The sequence below is a fragment of the Rousettus aegyptiacus genome, unplaced genomic scaffold (assembly GCF_014176215.1).
Source record: "Rousettus aegyptiacus isolate mRouAeg1 unplaced genomic scaffold, mRouAeg1.p scaffold_m13_p_13, whole genome shotgun sequence".
Lineage (NCBI taxonomy): Eukaryota > Metazoa > Chordata > Mammalia > Chiroptera > Pteropodidae > Rousettus > Rousettus aegyptiacus.
In genome coordinates this window covers 53926049-53942033 of record NW_023416288.1, presented here as the reverse complement: position 1 = coordinate 53942033, position 15985 = coordinate 53926049, and the positions used below count along the sequence as shown (strand labels likewise).

At 57.0% G+C, this 15985-nt stretch overlaps 1 protein-coding gene, 1 pseudogene and 3 gene segments (V, D, J or C); all 5 read left to right on the top strand.

The window, feature by feature from the left end:
• Window positions 1–1588: 1588 nt before the first annotated feature.
• Window positions 1589–2240, top strand: LOC118600336. The segment is given in 2 exon segments: window positions 1589–1637; window positions 1753–2240. Coding segments are annotated over 2 exon segments (483 nt in total).
• Window positions 2241–5292: 3052 nt separating this feature from the next.
• On the top strand, window positions 5293–6579 carry LOC107516950. The segment is given in 3 exon segments: window positions 5293–5350; window positions 5466–5905; window positions 6307–6579. Coding segments are annotated over 3 exon segments (651 nt in total).
• A 761-nt stretch (window positions 6580–7340) lies between these two features.
• On the top strand, window positions 7341–8734 carry LOC118610678. The segment is given in 3 exon segments: window positions 7341–8027; window positions 8144–8583; window positions 8684–8734. Coding segments are annotated over 3 exon segments (540 nt in total).
• Window positions 8735–12801: 4067 nt separating this feature from the next.
• LOC118610677 lies at window positions 12802–14026 on the top strand. Its single transcript, XM_036230227.1, has 2 exons — window positions 12802–13367; window positions 13772–14026. Exons 1-2 carry the CDS (start codon window positions 12852–12854, stop codon window positions 14024–14026), a joined length of 771 nt encoding a protein of 256 aa, XP_036086120.1. The 5' UTR covers window positions 12802–12851.
• A 1438-nt stretch (window positions 14027–15464) lies between these two features.
• LOC118610676 overlaps window positions 15465–15985 on the top strand; it is an 855-nt pseudogene continuing 334 nt past the window's right edge.

Here is a 15985-nt window from a genome sequence, read left to right as displayed (position 1 = left end):
CCCACGCACGAACCCCACGACTGTTTCCGTCAGTCGTCCAGCTTCCCTGCCATAGAAATCACGTGACTTTGAGGTCTGGGGACCGACAGAGATAGTGACGTCACTGTGGGCACGGCCTTGTGAGGGTGAAGGGACGCCCCTCCCCTCTGCTCATGCTCACAGGGCCCCCGACCTGGTGAACCTCCCATTTCAGTCCTGACCCTGCCATGGGCACCGGACTCCTCTGCTGTGTGACCCTCTGTCTCTTGGGGGCGGGTGAGTCCTCAGAGCACTGAGCAGTTTCGCTTTCTTTCTGTGTGTATGAGAGAGAGAGACAGACAGACAGACAGACAGAGGGTGAGGATGAGATGACGATTGTTTTCCTCTTTCTGTTCCCAGCTTCTGTCTCCACAGGTCACACAGGAACAAGAGTCTCCCAGTCCCCCAGGCACAGGGTCAAAGAGAGGGGCCAGGAGGTCCTTCTCAGCTGTGATCCGATTTCCGGTCATGTTTCCCTTTACTGGTACCGACAGACGCCGGGACGGAGCCTGGAATTTTTGATTTACTTCCAATATGGGCAACCCGTAGATAAGTCAGGGATGCCTAATGACCGGTTCTCTGCTACGAGGTCCGGGGAAAAGAACTCCACTCTGACGATTCAGCGTGCAGAGCCAGGGGACTCGGCCGTGTATCTCTGTGCCAGCAGCAAAGCCACAGCGTGGCACAGTCGCCTGCTTCCTGCTCACAAACCTCATGCTCCTCTCCCCTTGCCACTCCTGGAGACCCTGCCGGGGCCCTTCGTTGCTCTGCGTTCCCCAGAGATGAGATCTGGACATCGCCTGTGCTTTGACTCAAAGGGATGATCAGTTACCCCATTTAGGGAAAAAAAAAAGAAGAAGTACAATGTGAAATGGTGAAATAGTTCCTAATTGATGCACATCCCAGGATTCTTGAACTACCTTCACTACAAAGGCAAAATCTTGGTTACCACCCAAATACACCACACGGGGGCACTGTGGTACTGCAATCTCCAAAGCCTCTGGGACCAAGCAGGGGGACAGAGCTAAAGGCCTGTGACCAGCAAGGTTAAGGAACAGAGCCTTGTTTGCTGCTTGCACCTGCTGCAAGGCCTAATAGCACAGACACTAATCTGCAGGTGCCCTCCCAGCCGGGGGCCATGAGCTTCAGCTGTGCAGTGGTTAGGGAGGCTCTCTGGCTTACAAGGGAAAGTGAAGGGTGCAGAGCCGGGAGGGGGCGGCCTGCACGCCCCACGCCCCAGGAGCAAGGACCAGAGGAGAACAAGCCCCCTGAGGGAAAAGCACGGGGCTGTGGGGACGGGCAGCTGCCGGAAGCCAGCCCCACACGCCACATCCTGTAGGGGGCTCTGCGGGACTGAAGGGAACCTGGATCCCCTGAGCCAGGGGCCTGGCGAGGGAGGCGAGGCTCATGGGAACCAACAGAGATCATGACCCGAGAGCAGAGACGTCACTGCTGATGCTCTAAGCAGAGACCGGCGCCCAGAACCTCAGCTCTCAGTAACCAGAGCTCTGAGCAGGGACAGGCCTGCCCAGTCCTGCACCCACCCACACCCCAACTCCCTCATCCCACCATGGGCTCCAGGCTCCTCTGCTGTGTGGCCCTGTGTCTCCTGGGAGCAGGTATGTCTTTCGTCCAGGTGGGACTTCTCTGTTCTCAGTCTGACAGGGGCCTAATCCAAGGCACCCTCAGGTCCCCCCCGGGCTCCTTCTCAGCCCCCGTCTGCTTCCCTCACAGGCCCAGTGCATTCTGGAGTCACACAGACCCCAAGACACCTGGTCAAAGCGAGAGGACAGACAGCGACCCTGAGGTGTTCCCCTGTCTCTGGACACCTCTACCTGTTCTGGTACCAGCCGGCCCTGGGCCAGGGCCCCGAGTTCCTCGTGGAGTATTACAACGGGGAACCAAGACAAAAAGGGAAGCTCCCAGCCCGGTTCTCGGTGCAGCCGCTCAATGACTCCCGCTCCGAGCTCAACATGCACTCGCTGGAGCCTGGGGACTCGGCCCTGTATCTCTGCGCCAGCAGCCTTGACACAGCCCCGCAGAGTCACCGACATCCTGTGCACAAAGCTCCCTGCGCCGGCTCAGGAAGGGACCGCGGGGGAGGCAGCTGCCAGCCAGACAGGCCTGTGAGAACCTGGCTCTGGCAGTGGGAAAGGGGAATGGCTTAGGGCACTGGGCCGGGCAGCCTCGGGCTCTCCTGGGACCACGGAGGACACAGAGATCTGTTGGGGGGATGAGGCCACATCAGCAGGTTCACTCCAAAATGCCCCTCCCTGCCTGGCTCTCTGTGCCTCAGGGCAGAGGACGGATTGTCAATCCAGGGGCTGGCACCCTCATTTCTCCCGGGAGGGAGAGTCATTTGGGGACCAAAATTGTTGGCTGAGTGTGTAGACTAGAAGATGGAATCACAGGGATGAGATTTATGTAATCGAGGGAGAATAACTGAAATTTTGGAGAAGTCTAGGACAGAAAAAATGATTAACAATGGTTGAAAATAGTTACAAGATAGTTTTTTTAAAAACTATATTACTTATAACATGGTCACTTTTCTCCCCCTCCCAAAGGTTTCGATGCCCAGAAAACGGAAAGTGAGGCTGTTCGTTTCATGCGCCGTGTTATCCTGGAGCTGGTCTCTGCTGTCTTAACTTACCTATTGCAGCGGCCCTTTCCGCAATGACTTCTTCTGATCGAAATGTTCGTGCGTTTAGAGATCCACCCTGAATGGGCCAGTCTGGGAGAGCGACTGAATGGGGGGAGCAGGGTGTGGGGGTGCAGGGGGAGGGCTGGGCGGCCGTGTCTGTGCATCCAGGAGGCCGTGTCCGCTGGGACGCGCTGCGGACCCACAGTGCTGCTGCTCCCCCGGGAGGGAGGGACGGAGGGAGGACGAGGCCCAGGAGAGGACAGCGGAAGGGACTCTTGGCTCCGTGTCTGCATCCGGAGGCCGTGTGAGTTCCCGAGGTGGCCCTGGGAAGCAGGGAGCCACAGGGACCTCTCAGGGCTCAGGACGAGGAGCAGGGCTCCCTGAGCCAGTGGGGGAAGTGGGGGGTGCAGGGGTGGGTGGCAGGGACTGTGTCATCGGGGTCAGGTGGGGACAGGCAGAGGAGAGGCAGGTATGTGTGGCATGTGGGGACGGTGCTCACCCCACAGCCACCCTGTGTAGAGGGGTTGGGCAGGACAGGGAGTGGCAAATAGAGCAGCGACACCGGGTCCTGTCCGAGGTGCAGTGGAGCTTCCGTTGTCCCGGCCCAGACAAGCGGGCCTGGGAAGGTTGGGCCTCCCCTGTGATTGTCGGAGCCTTTCCCCTGACGCCGCAAAGGAACATCTGACTTCAACCAACGAATATCCGCTGACCCTTTATTGTGACAACACAGAGAGGCGCGGTTTTCAGCCACGCGGCACCTCTCACGGAGCCCCGTGTGCGGGACGGTCCCGGATGTGCTTCCAGGCCGCAGAGCACAGGGAATGGGGCATCCGCAGGGAAAGGGGCCGTTTTCCTGCACAGGACGCGCTGGCCAGGGGGGAGACACGGGCACAGGCGACCCCGCCGTGCAGGCAAGACGGTGACGTCCCCTCCGGGGCTCGGGCTGCAGGTGTCGCCCCCGGTCTCAGTGAGAGGCCAGCAGACCGAGGAGCCATGGGCGCACGAGAGATGCGCGTAGCGGGGACCTGCGCGCCCCGACAGCACCGGGGTGACCGTGACGGCCCACGCACGGACTCCACGACTGTTTCCGTCAGTCGTCCAGCTTCCCTGCCATAGAAATCACGTGACCCTGAGGTCCGGGGACCGACAGAGACAGTGACGTCACTGTGGGCACCGCCTTGTGAGGGTGGAGAAACGCCCCTCCCCTCTGCTCATGCTCACAGGGCCCCCGACCTGGTGAACCTCCCATTTCAGTCCTGACCCTGCCATGGGCACCGGGCTCCTCTGCTGTGTGACCCTCTGTCTCTTGGGGGCGGGTGAGTCCTCAGAGCACTGAGCAGTTTCGCTTTGTTTCTCTGTGTATGAGAGACAGACAGACAGACAGACAGAGGGTGAGGATGATGACAATTGTTTTCCTCTTTCTGTTCCCAGCTTCTGTCTCCACAGGTCACACAGGAGCGAGAGTCTCCCAGTCCCCCAGGCACAGGGTCACAGAGAGGGGCCAGGAGGTCCTTCGCAGCTGTGATCCGATTTCTGGACACGATGTCCTTTACTGGTACCGACAGATGCCAGGACAGGGCCCGGAGTTTTTGATTTACTTTGTAAAGAAGGATGTCACAGACAGATCAGGGATGCCTAATGACCGGTTCTCTGCTACGAGGTCCGGGGAAAAGAACTCCACTCTGACGATCCAGCGTGCAGAGTCAGGGGACTCGGCCGTGTATCTCTGTGCCAGCAGTGAAGCCACAGCGTGGCACAGTCACCTGCTTCCTGCTCACAAACCTCGCGCTCCTCTCCCCTTGCCACTCCTGGAGACCCTGCCGGGGCCCTTCGTTGCTCTGCGTTCCCCAAGATGAGATCTGGACATCGCCTGTGCTTTGACTCAAAGGGATGATCAGTTACCCCATTTAGGGGAAAAAAAAAAAAACAAGAAGTACAATGTGAAATGGTGAAATAGTTCCTAATTGATGCACATCCCAGGATTCTTGAACTACCTTCACGGCAAAGGCAAAACCTTGGTTACCACCCAAATACACCACACGGGGGCACTGTGGTACTGTAATCTCCAAAGCCTCTGGGACCAAACAGGGGGACAGAGCTAAAGGCCTGGGACCAGGAAGGTTAAGGAACAGCCTTGTTTGCCGCCTGCACCTGCTACAAGGCCTAATAGCACAGACACTAATCTGCAGGTGCCCTCCCAGCTGGGGGCCATGAGCTTCAGCTGTGCAGTGGTTAGGGAGGCTCTCTGGCTTACAAGGGAAAGTGAAGGGTGCAGAGCCAGGAGGGGGCGGCCTGCACGCCCTAGGCCCCGGAGCAAGGACCAGAGGAGAACAAGCCCCCTGAGGGAAAAGCACGGGGCTGTGGGGACGGGCAGCTGCCGGAAGCCAGCCCCACGCGCCACATCCTGTAGGAGGCTCTGCGGGACTGAAGGGAGCCTGGATCCCCTGAGCCAGGGGCCTGGCGAGGGAGGCGAGGCTCATGGGAACCAAGAGAGATCATGACCCGAGAGCAGGGACGTCCCCGCTGATGCTCTAAGCAGAGACCGGCGCCCAGAACCTCAGCTCGGAGAGGAGCAGAGCTCTGAGCAGGGTCAGTCCTGCCCAGTCCTGCACCCACCCACACCCCAACTCCCCCACCCCGCCATGGGCTCCAGGCTCCTCTGCTGTGTGGCCCTGTGTCTCCTGGGAGCAGGTATGTCTTTCGTCCAGGTGGGACATCTCCGTTCTCAGCCTGACGGGGGTGGAATCCAAGGCACCCTCAGGTCTCCCCCGGGCTCCTTCTCAGCCCCCGTCTGCTTCCCTCACAGGCCCAGCGGATTCTGGGGTCACGCAGACCCCAAGTCACCTGGTCATGGCGAGAGGACAGACAGCGACCCTGACGTGTTCCTTTGTCTCTGGGCACCTGTCAGTGTCCTGGTACCAGCAGGCCCTGGGCCAGGGCCCCGAGTTCCTCGTGGAGTATTACAACGGGGAACCGAGAGAAAAAGGGAAGCTCCCAGCCCGGTTCTCGGTGCAGCCGCTCAACGACTCCAGCTCCGAGCTTAACATGGGCTCGCTGGAGCCTGGGGACTCGGCCCTGTATCTCTGCGCCAGCAGCCTTGACACAGCCCCGCAGAGTCACCGACATCCTGTGCACAAAGCTCCCTGCGCCGGCTCAGGAAGGGACCGCGGGGGAGGCAGCTGCCAGCCAGACGGGCTCAGGCCTGAGGACAGTGCCTGCCTTCCCCGGACCCTCTGCCGCTCACAGGTGTGATCTTTTAATGCTCACAGAAATCATGCGACATGAGTGTTATGTGACCCATTAGTGGTCCAGCTTCCCTACCATAGAAATCACAATACCCTGTGGTCCTGGGACCGACAGAGACAGTGATGTCACTGTGGGCACCGCCTTGTGAGGGTGGAGGGACGCCCCTCCCCTCTGCTCATGCTCACAGGGCCCCCGACCTGGTGAACCTCCCATTTCAGTCCTGACCCTGCCATGGGCACCGGGCTCCTCTGCTGTGTGACCCTCTGTCTCTTGGGGGCGGTTGAGTCCTCAGAGCACTGAGCAGTTTGGCCTTGTTTCTGTGTATATGAGAGAGAGAGAAAGACAGACAGACAGACAGAGGGTGAGGATGATGACAATTGTTTTCCTCTTTCTGTTCCCAGCTTCTGTCTCCACAGGTCACACAGGAGCGAGAGTCTCCCAGTCCCCCAGGCACAAGGTCACAGAGAGGGGCCAGGAGGTCCTTCTCAGCTGTGATCCGATTTCTGGACACGATGTCCTTTACTGGTACCGACAGATGCTGGGACAGAACCTGGAGTTTTTGATTTACTTCCAATACGAGAAACCCTTAGATAAGTCAGGGATGCCTAATGACCGGTTCTCTGCTACGAGGTCCGGGGGAAAGAACTCCAATCTGACGATCCAGCGTGCGGAGCCAGGGGACTCGGCCGTGTATCTCTGTGCCAGCAGTGAAGCCACAGCGCGGCACAGTCACCTGCTTCCTGCTCACAAACCTCACGTTCTCGCCTCTCCTCCTAGTTCCCAGAATCCCCGCGCAGAGGGCTGGCCCTGTTCGCCCCTCCTCAAGGTGAAGAGGCTCATTTGGGACGTCCGCTGTGCTGCCAACAGTGGGGGTCAGGACATAACCTCTGAAATACCGGCAGAGGTGATGCTGCGTCATAATTTTGGCTTGTGGATTTCTGGTTTTCTTTATACTGTTTGAGAGTCTACAATTGAGTCTGAATATCAGAGTTCAGTCTCGAGTATAGTGACTGTTCTCTTGTAAAACTCTAAAGTTTCAGCACATTTATCATTGAAACAGGGACGAGGTGTCACTAACTCAGACCAAACTCTGCCCCGGTGTGGGTCAGCAGGTCCAGGACACTGTTAAGGCACAGGTAGTTAGCAGGCTTAAAAATAAATAAGTTAGAAACCTTAGTAAAAATTTTCGTTGAAATCAATTGTCCAGAAACAACTGTCACGCACAGTAACGCACATTAACACAAGTCCACATATTGTTTTCGGATGTTTCTTGACAATCCTGCAGTCTTTCTTTGTTTAGCTTACTTCTTCTCTAGTCTATTTTTAATAGAAATTTAAATTTAACAGAAACAAACACAACAAGTACAGTGGGCAAATGGCGACATAGTTCCTGATTGAAGCACATGCCAGGATTCTTGAACTTGCTTCATAACAAAGGCAAAATCTTGGAAAACGCCCAAATACGCCACACGGGGGCACTGTGGACCTGCTAATCTCCAAAGCCTCTGGGGCAGAGCACAGGGACCCAGCTAGTAGCCTGGGACCAGGAAGGTTAAGGAACAGCCTTGTTTGCTGCTTGCACCTGCTGCAAGGCCTAATAGCACAGACACTAATCTGCAGGTGCCCTCCCAGCCGGGGGCCATGAACTTCAGCTGTGCGGTGGTTAGGGAGGCTCTCTGCCTTACAAGGGAAAGTGAAGGGTGCAGAGCCAGGAGGGGGCGGCCTGCAAGCCCCACGCCCCAGGAGCAAGGACCAGAGGAGAACAAGCCCCCTGAGGGAAAAGCACGGGGCTGTGGGGACGGGCAGCTGCCGTAAGCCAGCCCCACACGCCACACCCCGTAGGGGGCTCTGCAGGACTGAAGGGAGCCTGGATCCCCTGAGCCAGGGGCCTGGCGAGGGAGGCGCGGCTCGTGGGAACCAACAGAGATCATGACCCGAGAGCAGGGACGTCCCCGCTGATGCTCTGAGCAGAGACCGGCGCCCAGAACCTCAGCTCTCAGAGGACCAGAGCTCTGAGCAGGGACAGGCCTGCCCAGTCCTGCACCCACCCACACCCCAACTCCCCCACCCGCCATGGGCTCCAGGCTCCTCTGCTGTGTGGCCCTGTGTCTCCTGGGAGCAGGTATGTCTTTAGTCCAGGTGGGACATCTCCGTTCTCAGCCTGACGGGGGTGGAATCCAAGGCACCCTCAGGTTCCCCCCGGGCTCTTTCTTCAGACCCCGTCTGCTTCTCTCATAGGCTCAGCGGATTCTGGGGTCACGCAGACCCCAAGTCACCTGGTCAGAGTGAGAGGACAGACAGCGACCCTGAGGTGTTCCTTTGTCTCTGGGCACCATTCAGTCTACTGGTACCAGCAGGCCCTGGGCCAGGGCCCCGAGTTCCTCGTGGAGTATTACGACGGGAAAGAGAGAGCGAAAGGGAAGCTCCCAGCCCGGTTCTCGGTGCAGCCACTGAGCAATTCCCGCTCTGAGCTCAACATGAGCTCGCTGGAGCCTGGGGACTCGGCCCTGTATCTCTGCGCCAGCAGCCTTGACACAGCCTCGCAGAGTCACCGACATCCTGTGCACAAAGCTCCCTGCGCCGGCTCAGGAAGGGACCGTGGGGGAGGCAGCTGCCAGCCAGACGGGCTCAGGCCTGAGGACAGTGCCTGCCTTCCCCGGACCCTCTGCCACTCACAGGTGTGCTGTGTTTTATTACTCACAGAAATCATGGGACAGGAGTATTATGTGACCCATTAGTGGTCCAGCTTCCCTACCATAGAAATCCTGTGTCCCACAGGTCGAGGAGTCCGACAGAGGCAGTGATGTCACTGTGGGCACCGCCTTGTGAGGGTGAAGGGACGCCCCTCCCCTCTGCTCATGCTCACAGGACCCCTGACCTGGTGAACCTCCCATTTCAGTCCTGACCCTGCCATGGGCACCGGGCTCCTCAGCTGTGTGACCCTCTGTCTCTTGGGGGCGGGTGAGTCCTCAGAGCTCTGAGCAGTTTGGCCTTGTTTCTGTGTGTATGAGAGAGACAAACAGACAGACAGAGAGACAGAGGGTGAGGATGATGACAATTGTTTTCCTCTTTCTGTTCCCAGCTTCTGTCTCCACAGGTCACACAGGAGCGAGAGTCTCCCAGTCCCCCAGGCACAGGGTCACAGAGAGGGGCCAGGAGGTCCTTCTCAGCTGTGATCCGATTTCTGGACACGATGTCCTTTACTGGTACCGACAGATGCCGGGACAGGGCCCGGAGTTTTTGATTTACTTTGTAAAGAAGGATGTCACAGACAGATCAGGGATGCCTAAAGAACTGTTCTCTGCTACGAGGTCCGGGGGAAAGAACTCCAATCTGACGATCCAGCGTGCGGAGCCGGGGGACTCGGCCGTGTATCTCTGTGCCAGCAGCAAAGCCACAGCGCGGCACAGTCACCTGCTTCCTGCTCACAAACCTCGCGCTCCTCTCCCCTTGCCACTCCTGGAGACCCTGCCGGGGCCCTTCGTTGCTCTGCGTTCCCCAGAGATGAGAAGATCTGGACATCGCCTGTGCTTTGAGTCAAGGAGACGACTGGTTAACCCCCGACTACTGTGGCCGGGAATGAACGTAATTACGGCTGGTTGTCCCTGAGCCAGCTCGGTGTCGAGGGCGAGGCCTGGGCGTCCCGGGCCCCAGCCGTCTCCGCAGGGCTGTGAGGTCGCTGTGCCCGACGCAGCTGAGGTTGTGCGGAGCGAACAGACCCTCCTCCTCTGTGTCGCCGTCGGCGTCTGGAGAGGTCGCGGCTGCCGCCTCCCGCGGGTTCTGTCTTCTGCGCCTCCTCTGCCCCCGTCCCACGGGAAGCTTTCTGCCGGAAATTATCCAATCCGCCTCGCGTTGGTAGTGAGGTCGCCACCTTGCGCCCGTGATCCGTGATCCGGTGACCACAGCGGTGGGAACAGTGGGATGGCGTTTCCTGTGCCCGGCTGAAGTGGCCCCTGCTCTGTGTTTTGGGTTCGTTCTCCCATCGCACCTGTCCTGGGAGTCAGGATGAAACACAGTTTACGGGTTATGCAGTTGCGTCCTGATTCCACGGGTAAATCTCATTTCTAGGACTGGGTGTCTTATGCAGTGTCCTAGTCTTTTGATTTGAAATAATTTCCCTGAATTCTTTAACTCAGGAAGATGGGTAACTACCCCTCGACCCCCAGTGTAGATTTCTCTAAATTTTTGTCCTTCCAGTCTGGTAATAAATATCTAACATGAGGAAAAAAACAGGAAAAATCAGATAGCATTTACAGATCACTTCATTTGTGTCCGTTCAAACTTTCACCCTGTCCCTGTAGACGTTTCGTGGGTGCTCGCAGGGCCGTGTTTGTTCATTACCAAGAATCCAGGCAGAGCCGATCTCCGCTGGGTCAGAGTGGAATGTCCTGGGTGTGCGGGTGAGCGGCGGGCCCCAAAGCCGTCATGTTTGTCTACAACTATCAGAAAATGACTGACAACGGGACCGTTCCCAGCCGCTTCACACCTGAATGCCCGGACAGCTCCCACTGACAGCTTCACGTGGGCGCCCTGGTGCCGGCAGACTCCGCCGTGTATCTCTGCGCCAGCAGCAGAGACACAGCCCTGCAGAGTCACCCTGTGCCTGTGCAGAAACCTCGGGGCTCCAGCCAGAAGCCGTGGGGCAGCCAAGGCTCACCAGAGTTTCCTGGGGGACCCCCGCCAGAAACCCGGGGCGGGGCACGGCCTGCCGCTCACTGGGTTTGGCGATGCTAAGTAAGGACTTTCCCTGCCCAGACACCGCAGCCTGTGGCCTGGCTCTGCCTGAACAAGGCTGTGTCCGCAGTTGATGTAGGACAGAAACGATCAAGTCTAAGTTCTTCTGACATCTTCCTATCGGCGTGAGGCCTGGCAATTTTCCCACGAGACACTATGCATTCTGGGTACCGACCTCTCCGTTCTGTGGGCTTCTGTCTCTTGGGTGAGGCGAGTCCAGGAACCAGAAGGAAACTTTCATGTGGGCTTCCAGTGTCAGATCTTCGGTATTTCCTTCAATTGCACAACGGTTGGCTTCCTGTCTCAGTCTTAGCTTACCTATGCGTCTCTGACAGATCCCGCAGATGCCAAGGTCAAACAGGCACCAAGATCCCTATCGTTGAATTAAAAAAATAAAAAGGAAAAGAAAATGATGTTTGAATGTTCTCAGAAAACGAACCATTTTGCACTGTACAGTAGAGGGACGGAGGCGGGTCCATCAGACGATGCTGGCTTCATGGACCCGTTGCTGTGTCTGCAGCCGCGGGTCTCAGAAAGATGCAGCGTTAGGTCTCATCGCCCGGCTCTGCGTCCTCAGCAAGCGAGACTGAGTCCCTCGCCCTGGGCGGGGTGCACGGCCCTCCGTGTGTACAGTGACAGGCTCACGGCCATCCTCGCCACCCCGGCGCAGGCTCTTCTCTGCGGCCAGCGCCAGCTCCTGGGGGTCTTACTGCTGGGCCCCTGGCTCTGGAATCGAATCCTCATCAGCTCCTGTTTTCCCAGGTCCCGCTATTCATTTTTTTTTATCCTACATTCACCCAGACTGGCCTCTCCCTACTAGCATGCTCAGTGCAGGGGGCTGGAATATTTTATTTCCTACTTGGGTATCAGAGGAAAAACTTAGAGAAATTTAATCACCTACACCCGTATGCTAGTATATGGGGAGACGGATGTTATTTATTTTATGGACAGATCGAAAAAGAGGGTTTCAAAAAGAGGGTAGGACGGAAGGAAACAAATCGTCCAGCCATGTGGAAACAGCGAGTATTTTTTTTTTTTAATTAGGGGAGAAGCTGATTCACGGGCACCTTGCTAAGAGGCCTGTCTGCTCTGCCTTGAGCAAGCTGTGTGGGGTCACCAAGGAGAAAGCCACTTCAGCTAATTAGCAGTTTTCCAGAAATCGTTTGGAGTCCCACTTTGGCAGCAAAGGCACGAATCCCTGTGTAACCTCTGCCGAGTTCTTTCTAGCAACTGCGTGTACCCTGGGTGAGGTTTGTACCGTCCCCTTCATTGGAATTTATTTTCTCAAGGCAAAATTATTCCTCTAAAACACAATTTTTTTCTCTTATAATAAGAAATCACGAATGAGTTTGGCTATTTTTTTAGTGTTGTTATTAATTTAAGAAAAAGAAAAACAGAAAAAGAAACGAAAAGTATCGTGGGCAAATGGTGAAATAATATTGTTCCTAATGGAAGCACATCCCGGGATTCTTGAACTTGCTTCATGGCAAAGGCAAAATCTTGGTTACCGCCCAAATGCGCCACATGGGGGCACTGTGGACCTGCAAATCTCCAAAGCCTCTGGGGCTGAGCAAGGGGACAGAGCCCGCAGCCTGGGACCAGGAGGGTTAAGGAACAGCCTTGTTTGCTGCCTGCATCTGCTACAAGGCCTAATACCACAGACACCAATTAGCAGGTGCCCTCCCAGCCGGGGGCCAAGAACTTCAGCTGTGCAGTGGTTAGGGAGGCTCTCTGGCTTACAGAGAAAGTGAAGGGTGCAGAGCCAGGAGGGGGCGGCCTGCACCCCCACACCCCAGGAGCAAGGACCAGAGGAGAACAAGCGCCCGAGGAAAAGCATGGGCTTGTCTGGACGGGCAGCTGCCTGAAGCCAGCCCCACACGCCACATCCTGTAGGGGGCTCTGCAGGACGGAAGAGAACCTGGATCCCCTGAGCCAGGGGGCCTGGCGAGGGAGGAGAGGCTCGTGGGAACCAACAGAGATCATGACCTGAGAGCAGAGACGTCCCTGCTGATGCTCTAAGCAGAGACCGGCGCCCAGAACCTCAGCTCTCAGAGGACCAGAGCTCAGAGCAGGGACAGGCCTGCCCAGTCCTGCACCCACCCACACCCCAACTCCCCACCCGCCATGGGCGCCAGGTTCCTCTGCTGTGTGGCCCTGTGTCTCTTGGGAGCAGGTATGTCTTTCGTCCAGGTGGGACCTCTCTGTTCTCAGCATGACGAGGGTGGAATCCAAGGCACCCTCAGGTTCCCCCCGGGCTCTTTCTCAGCCCCTGTCTGCTTCCCTCACAGGCCCAGCGGATTCTGGGGTCACGCAGACCCCAAGTCACCTGGTCATGGCGAGAGGACAGACAGCGACCCTGACCTGTTCCTTTGTCTCTGGGCACCGTTCAGTCTACTGGTACCAGCAGGCCCTGGGCCAGGGCCCCGAGTTCCTCGTGCAGTATTACAATGGGGAACCGAGAGAAAAAGGGAAGCTCCCAGCCCGGTTCTCGGTGCAGCCGCTCAACGACTACCGCTCTGAGCTCAACATGAGCTCGCTGGAGCCTGGGGACTCGGCCCTGTATCTCTGCGCCAGCAGCCTTGACACAGCCCCGCAGAGTCACCGACATCCTGTGCACAAAGCTCCCTGCGCCGGCTCAGGAAGGGACCGCGGGGGAGGCAGCTGCCAGCCAGACGGGCTCAGGCCTGAGGACAGTGCCTGCCTTCCCCGGACCCTCTGCCGCTCACAGGTGCGATGCGTTTTAATGCTCACAGAAATCATCCCACATGAGTATTATGTGACCCATTAGTGGTCCAGCTTCCCTACAATAGAAATCACGTGACCCTGAGGTCCGGGGACCGACAGAGACAGTGATGTCACTGTGGGCACCGCCTTGTGAGGGTGAAGGGACGCCCCTCCCCTCTGCTCATGCTCACAGGGCCCCCCGACCTGGTGAACCTCCCATTTCAGTCCTGACCCTGCCATGGGCACCGGGCTCCTCTGCTGTGTGACCCTCTGTCTCTTGGGGGCGGTTGAGTCCTCAGAGCACTGAGCAGTTTGGCCTTGTTTCTGTGTATATGAGAGAGAGAGAAAGACAGACAGACAGACAGAGGGTGAGGATGATGACAATTGTTTTCCTCTTTCTGTTCCCAGCTTCTGTCTCCACAGGTCACACAGGAGCGAGAGTCTCCCAGTCCCCCAGGCACAAAGTCACAGAGAGGGGCCAGGAGGTCCTTCTCAGCTGTGATCCGATTTCTGGCCATGAGTACCTTTACTGGTACCAGACAGATGCTGGGACAGAACCTGGAGTTTTTGATTTACTTCCAATACGAGAAACCCTTAGATAAGTCAGGGATGCCTAATGACCGGTTCTCTGCTACGAGGTCCGGGGGAAGAACTCCAATCTGACGATCCAGCGTGCGGAGCCGGGGGACTCGGCCGTGTATCTCTGTGCCAGCAGTGAAGCCACAGCGTGGCAAAGTCACCTGCTTCCTGCTCACAAACCTCACGTTCTCGCCTCTCCTCCTAGTTCCCAGAATCCCCACACAGAGGGCTGGCCCTGTTCGCCCCTCCTCAAGGGGAAGAAGCTCATTTGGGACGTCCGCTGTGCTGCTAACAGTGGGGGTCAGGACATAACCTCTGAAATACCAGAACAAGTAATGTTCAGTCAGTCGTAATTTTGGCTTGTGGATTTCTCGTTTTCTTTGTACTGTTTGAGATTCTGCAATTGAGTTTCAATATCAGAGTTCAGTGTCTGTGAGTACAGTGACTGTTCTCTTGTAAAACTCTAAAGTTCTAGCACATTTATCATTGATACAGGGACTAGGTGTCACTAACTCGGACCAAACTCTGCCCAGGTGTGGGCCAGCGGGTCCAGGACACTGTTAAGGGCACAGGTAGTTAGCAGGCTTAAAAATAAATTAGTTAGAAACCTTAGTAAAAATTTTCGTTGAAATCAATTGTCCAGAAACAACTGTCACACACAATAACGCACATTAACACAAGTCCACATATTGTTTTTTGATGTTTCTTGACAATCTTGCAGTCTTTCTCTGTTTAGCTTACTTCTTCTCTAGTCTATTTTTAATAGAAATTTAAATTTAACAGAAACAAACACAACAAGTACAGTGGGCAAATGGCAACATAGTTCCTGAATGAAGCACATGCCAGGATTCTTGAACTTGCTTCATGACAAAGGCAAAATCTTGGTTACCGCCCCAATGCACCACACGGGGGCACTGTGGACCTGCTAATCTCCAAAATTCTCTGGGGCAGAGCACAGGGACCCAGCTAGTAGCCAGGGACCAGGAGAGTTAAGGAACAGCCTTGTTTGCTGCTTGCACCTGCTGCAAGGCCTAATAGCACAGACACTAATCTGCAGGTGCCCTCCCAGCCGGGGGCCATGAACTTCAGCTGTGCAGTGGTTAGGGAGGCTCTCTGCCTTACAAGGGAAAGTGAAGGGTTCAGAGCCGGGAGGGGGGTGGCCTGCACGCCCCACGCCCCAGGAGCAAGGACCAGAGGAGAACAAGCACCGAGGAAAAAGCTCAGGGGCTGTGGGGACGGGCAGCTGCCGGAAAACAGCCACCCCCACACGCCACACACCGTAGGGGGCTCTGCAGACGGAAGGGAGCCTGGATCCCCTGAGCCAGGGGCCTGGCGAGGTGGCGAGGGAGGCGAGGCTCATGGGAACCAACAGAGAATCATGACCCGAGAGCAAGATGTCCCCCGCTGATGCTCTAAGCAGAGAGCGCCTCCCAGAACCTCAGCTCTCAGAGGAGCAGAGCTCTGAGCAGGGACAGCCTGCCCAGTCCTGCACCCACCCACACCCCAACTCCCTCATCCCACCATGGGCTCCAGGCTCCTCTGCTGTGTGGCCCTCTGTCTCTTGGGAGCAGGTATGTCTTTCGTCCAGGTGGGACATCTCTGTTCTCAGTCTGACAGGGGCCTAATCCAAGGCACCCTCAGGTCCCCCCGGGCTCTTTCTCCAGCCCCCATCTGCTTCCTCACAGGCCCAGCGGATTCTGGGGTCACGCAGAGCCCAAGTCACCTGGTCAGAGCGAGGAGGACAGACAGCGTCCCTGAGTGGTTCCTTTGTCTCTGGGCACCGTTCAGTCTACTGGTACGAGCAGGGCCCTGGGCAGGGCCCCGAGTTCCTCGTGGAGTTACAACGGAAAGAGAATGTGAAATGGAAGCTCCCAGCCCGGTTCTCGGTGCAGGGCCGCTCAATGACTCCCGCTCCGAGCTCAACATGCACTCGCTGGAGACTGAGACTCGGCCCTGTATCTCTGCGCCAGCGCAAAGACACAGCCCCGCAGAGTCAACGACATCCTGTGCACAAAGCTCCCTGCGCCGCTCAGGAAGGGGACC

Bases quoted from the DNA above. Each gene is read 5' to 3' on its own strand.
- LOC118610677 (XM_036230227.1), top strand. From the start codon at position 12,852: ATGACGAGGGTGGAATCCAAGGCACCCTCAGGTTCCCCCCGGGCTCTT. The intron at 13,368-13,771 runs GTGCGATGCGTT...TTCTGTTCCCAG, and splicing joins GGACCCTCTGCCGCTCACAG to CTTCTGTCTCCACAGGTCAC.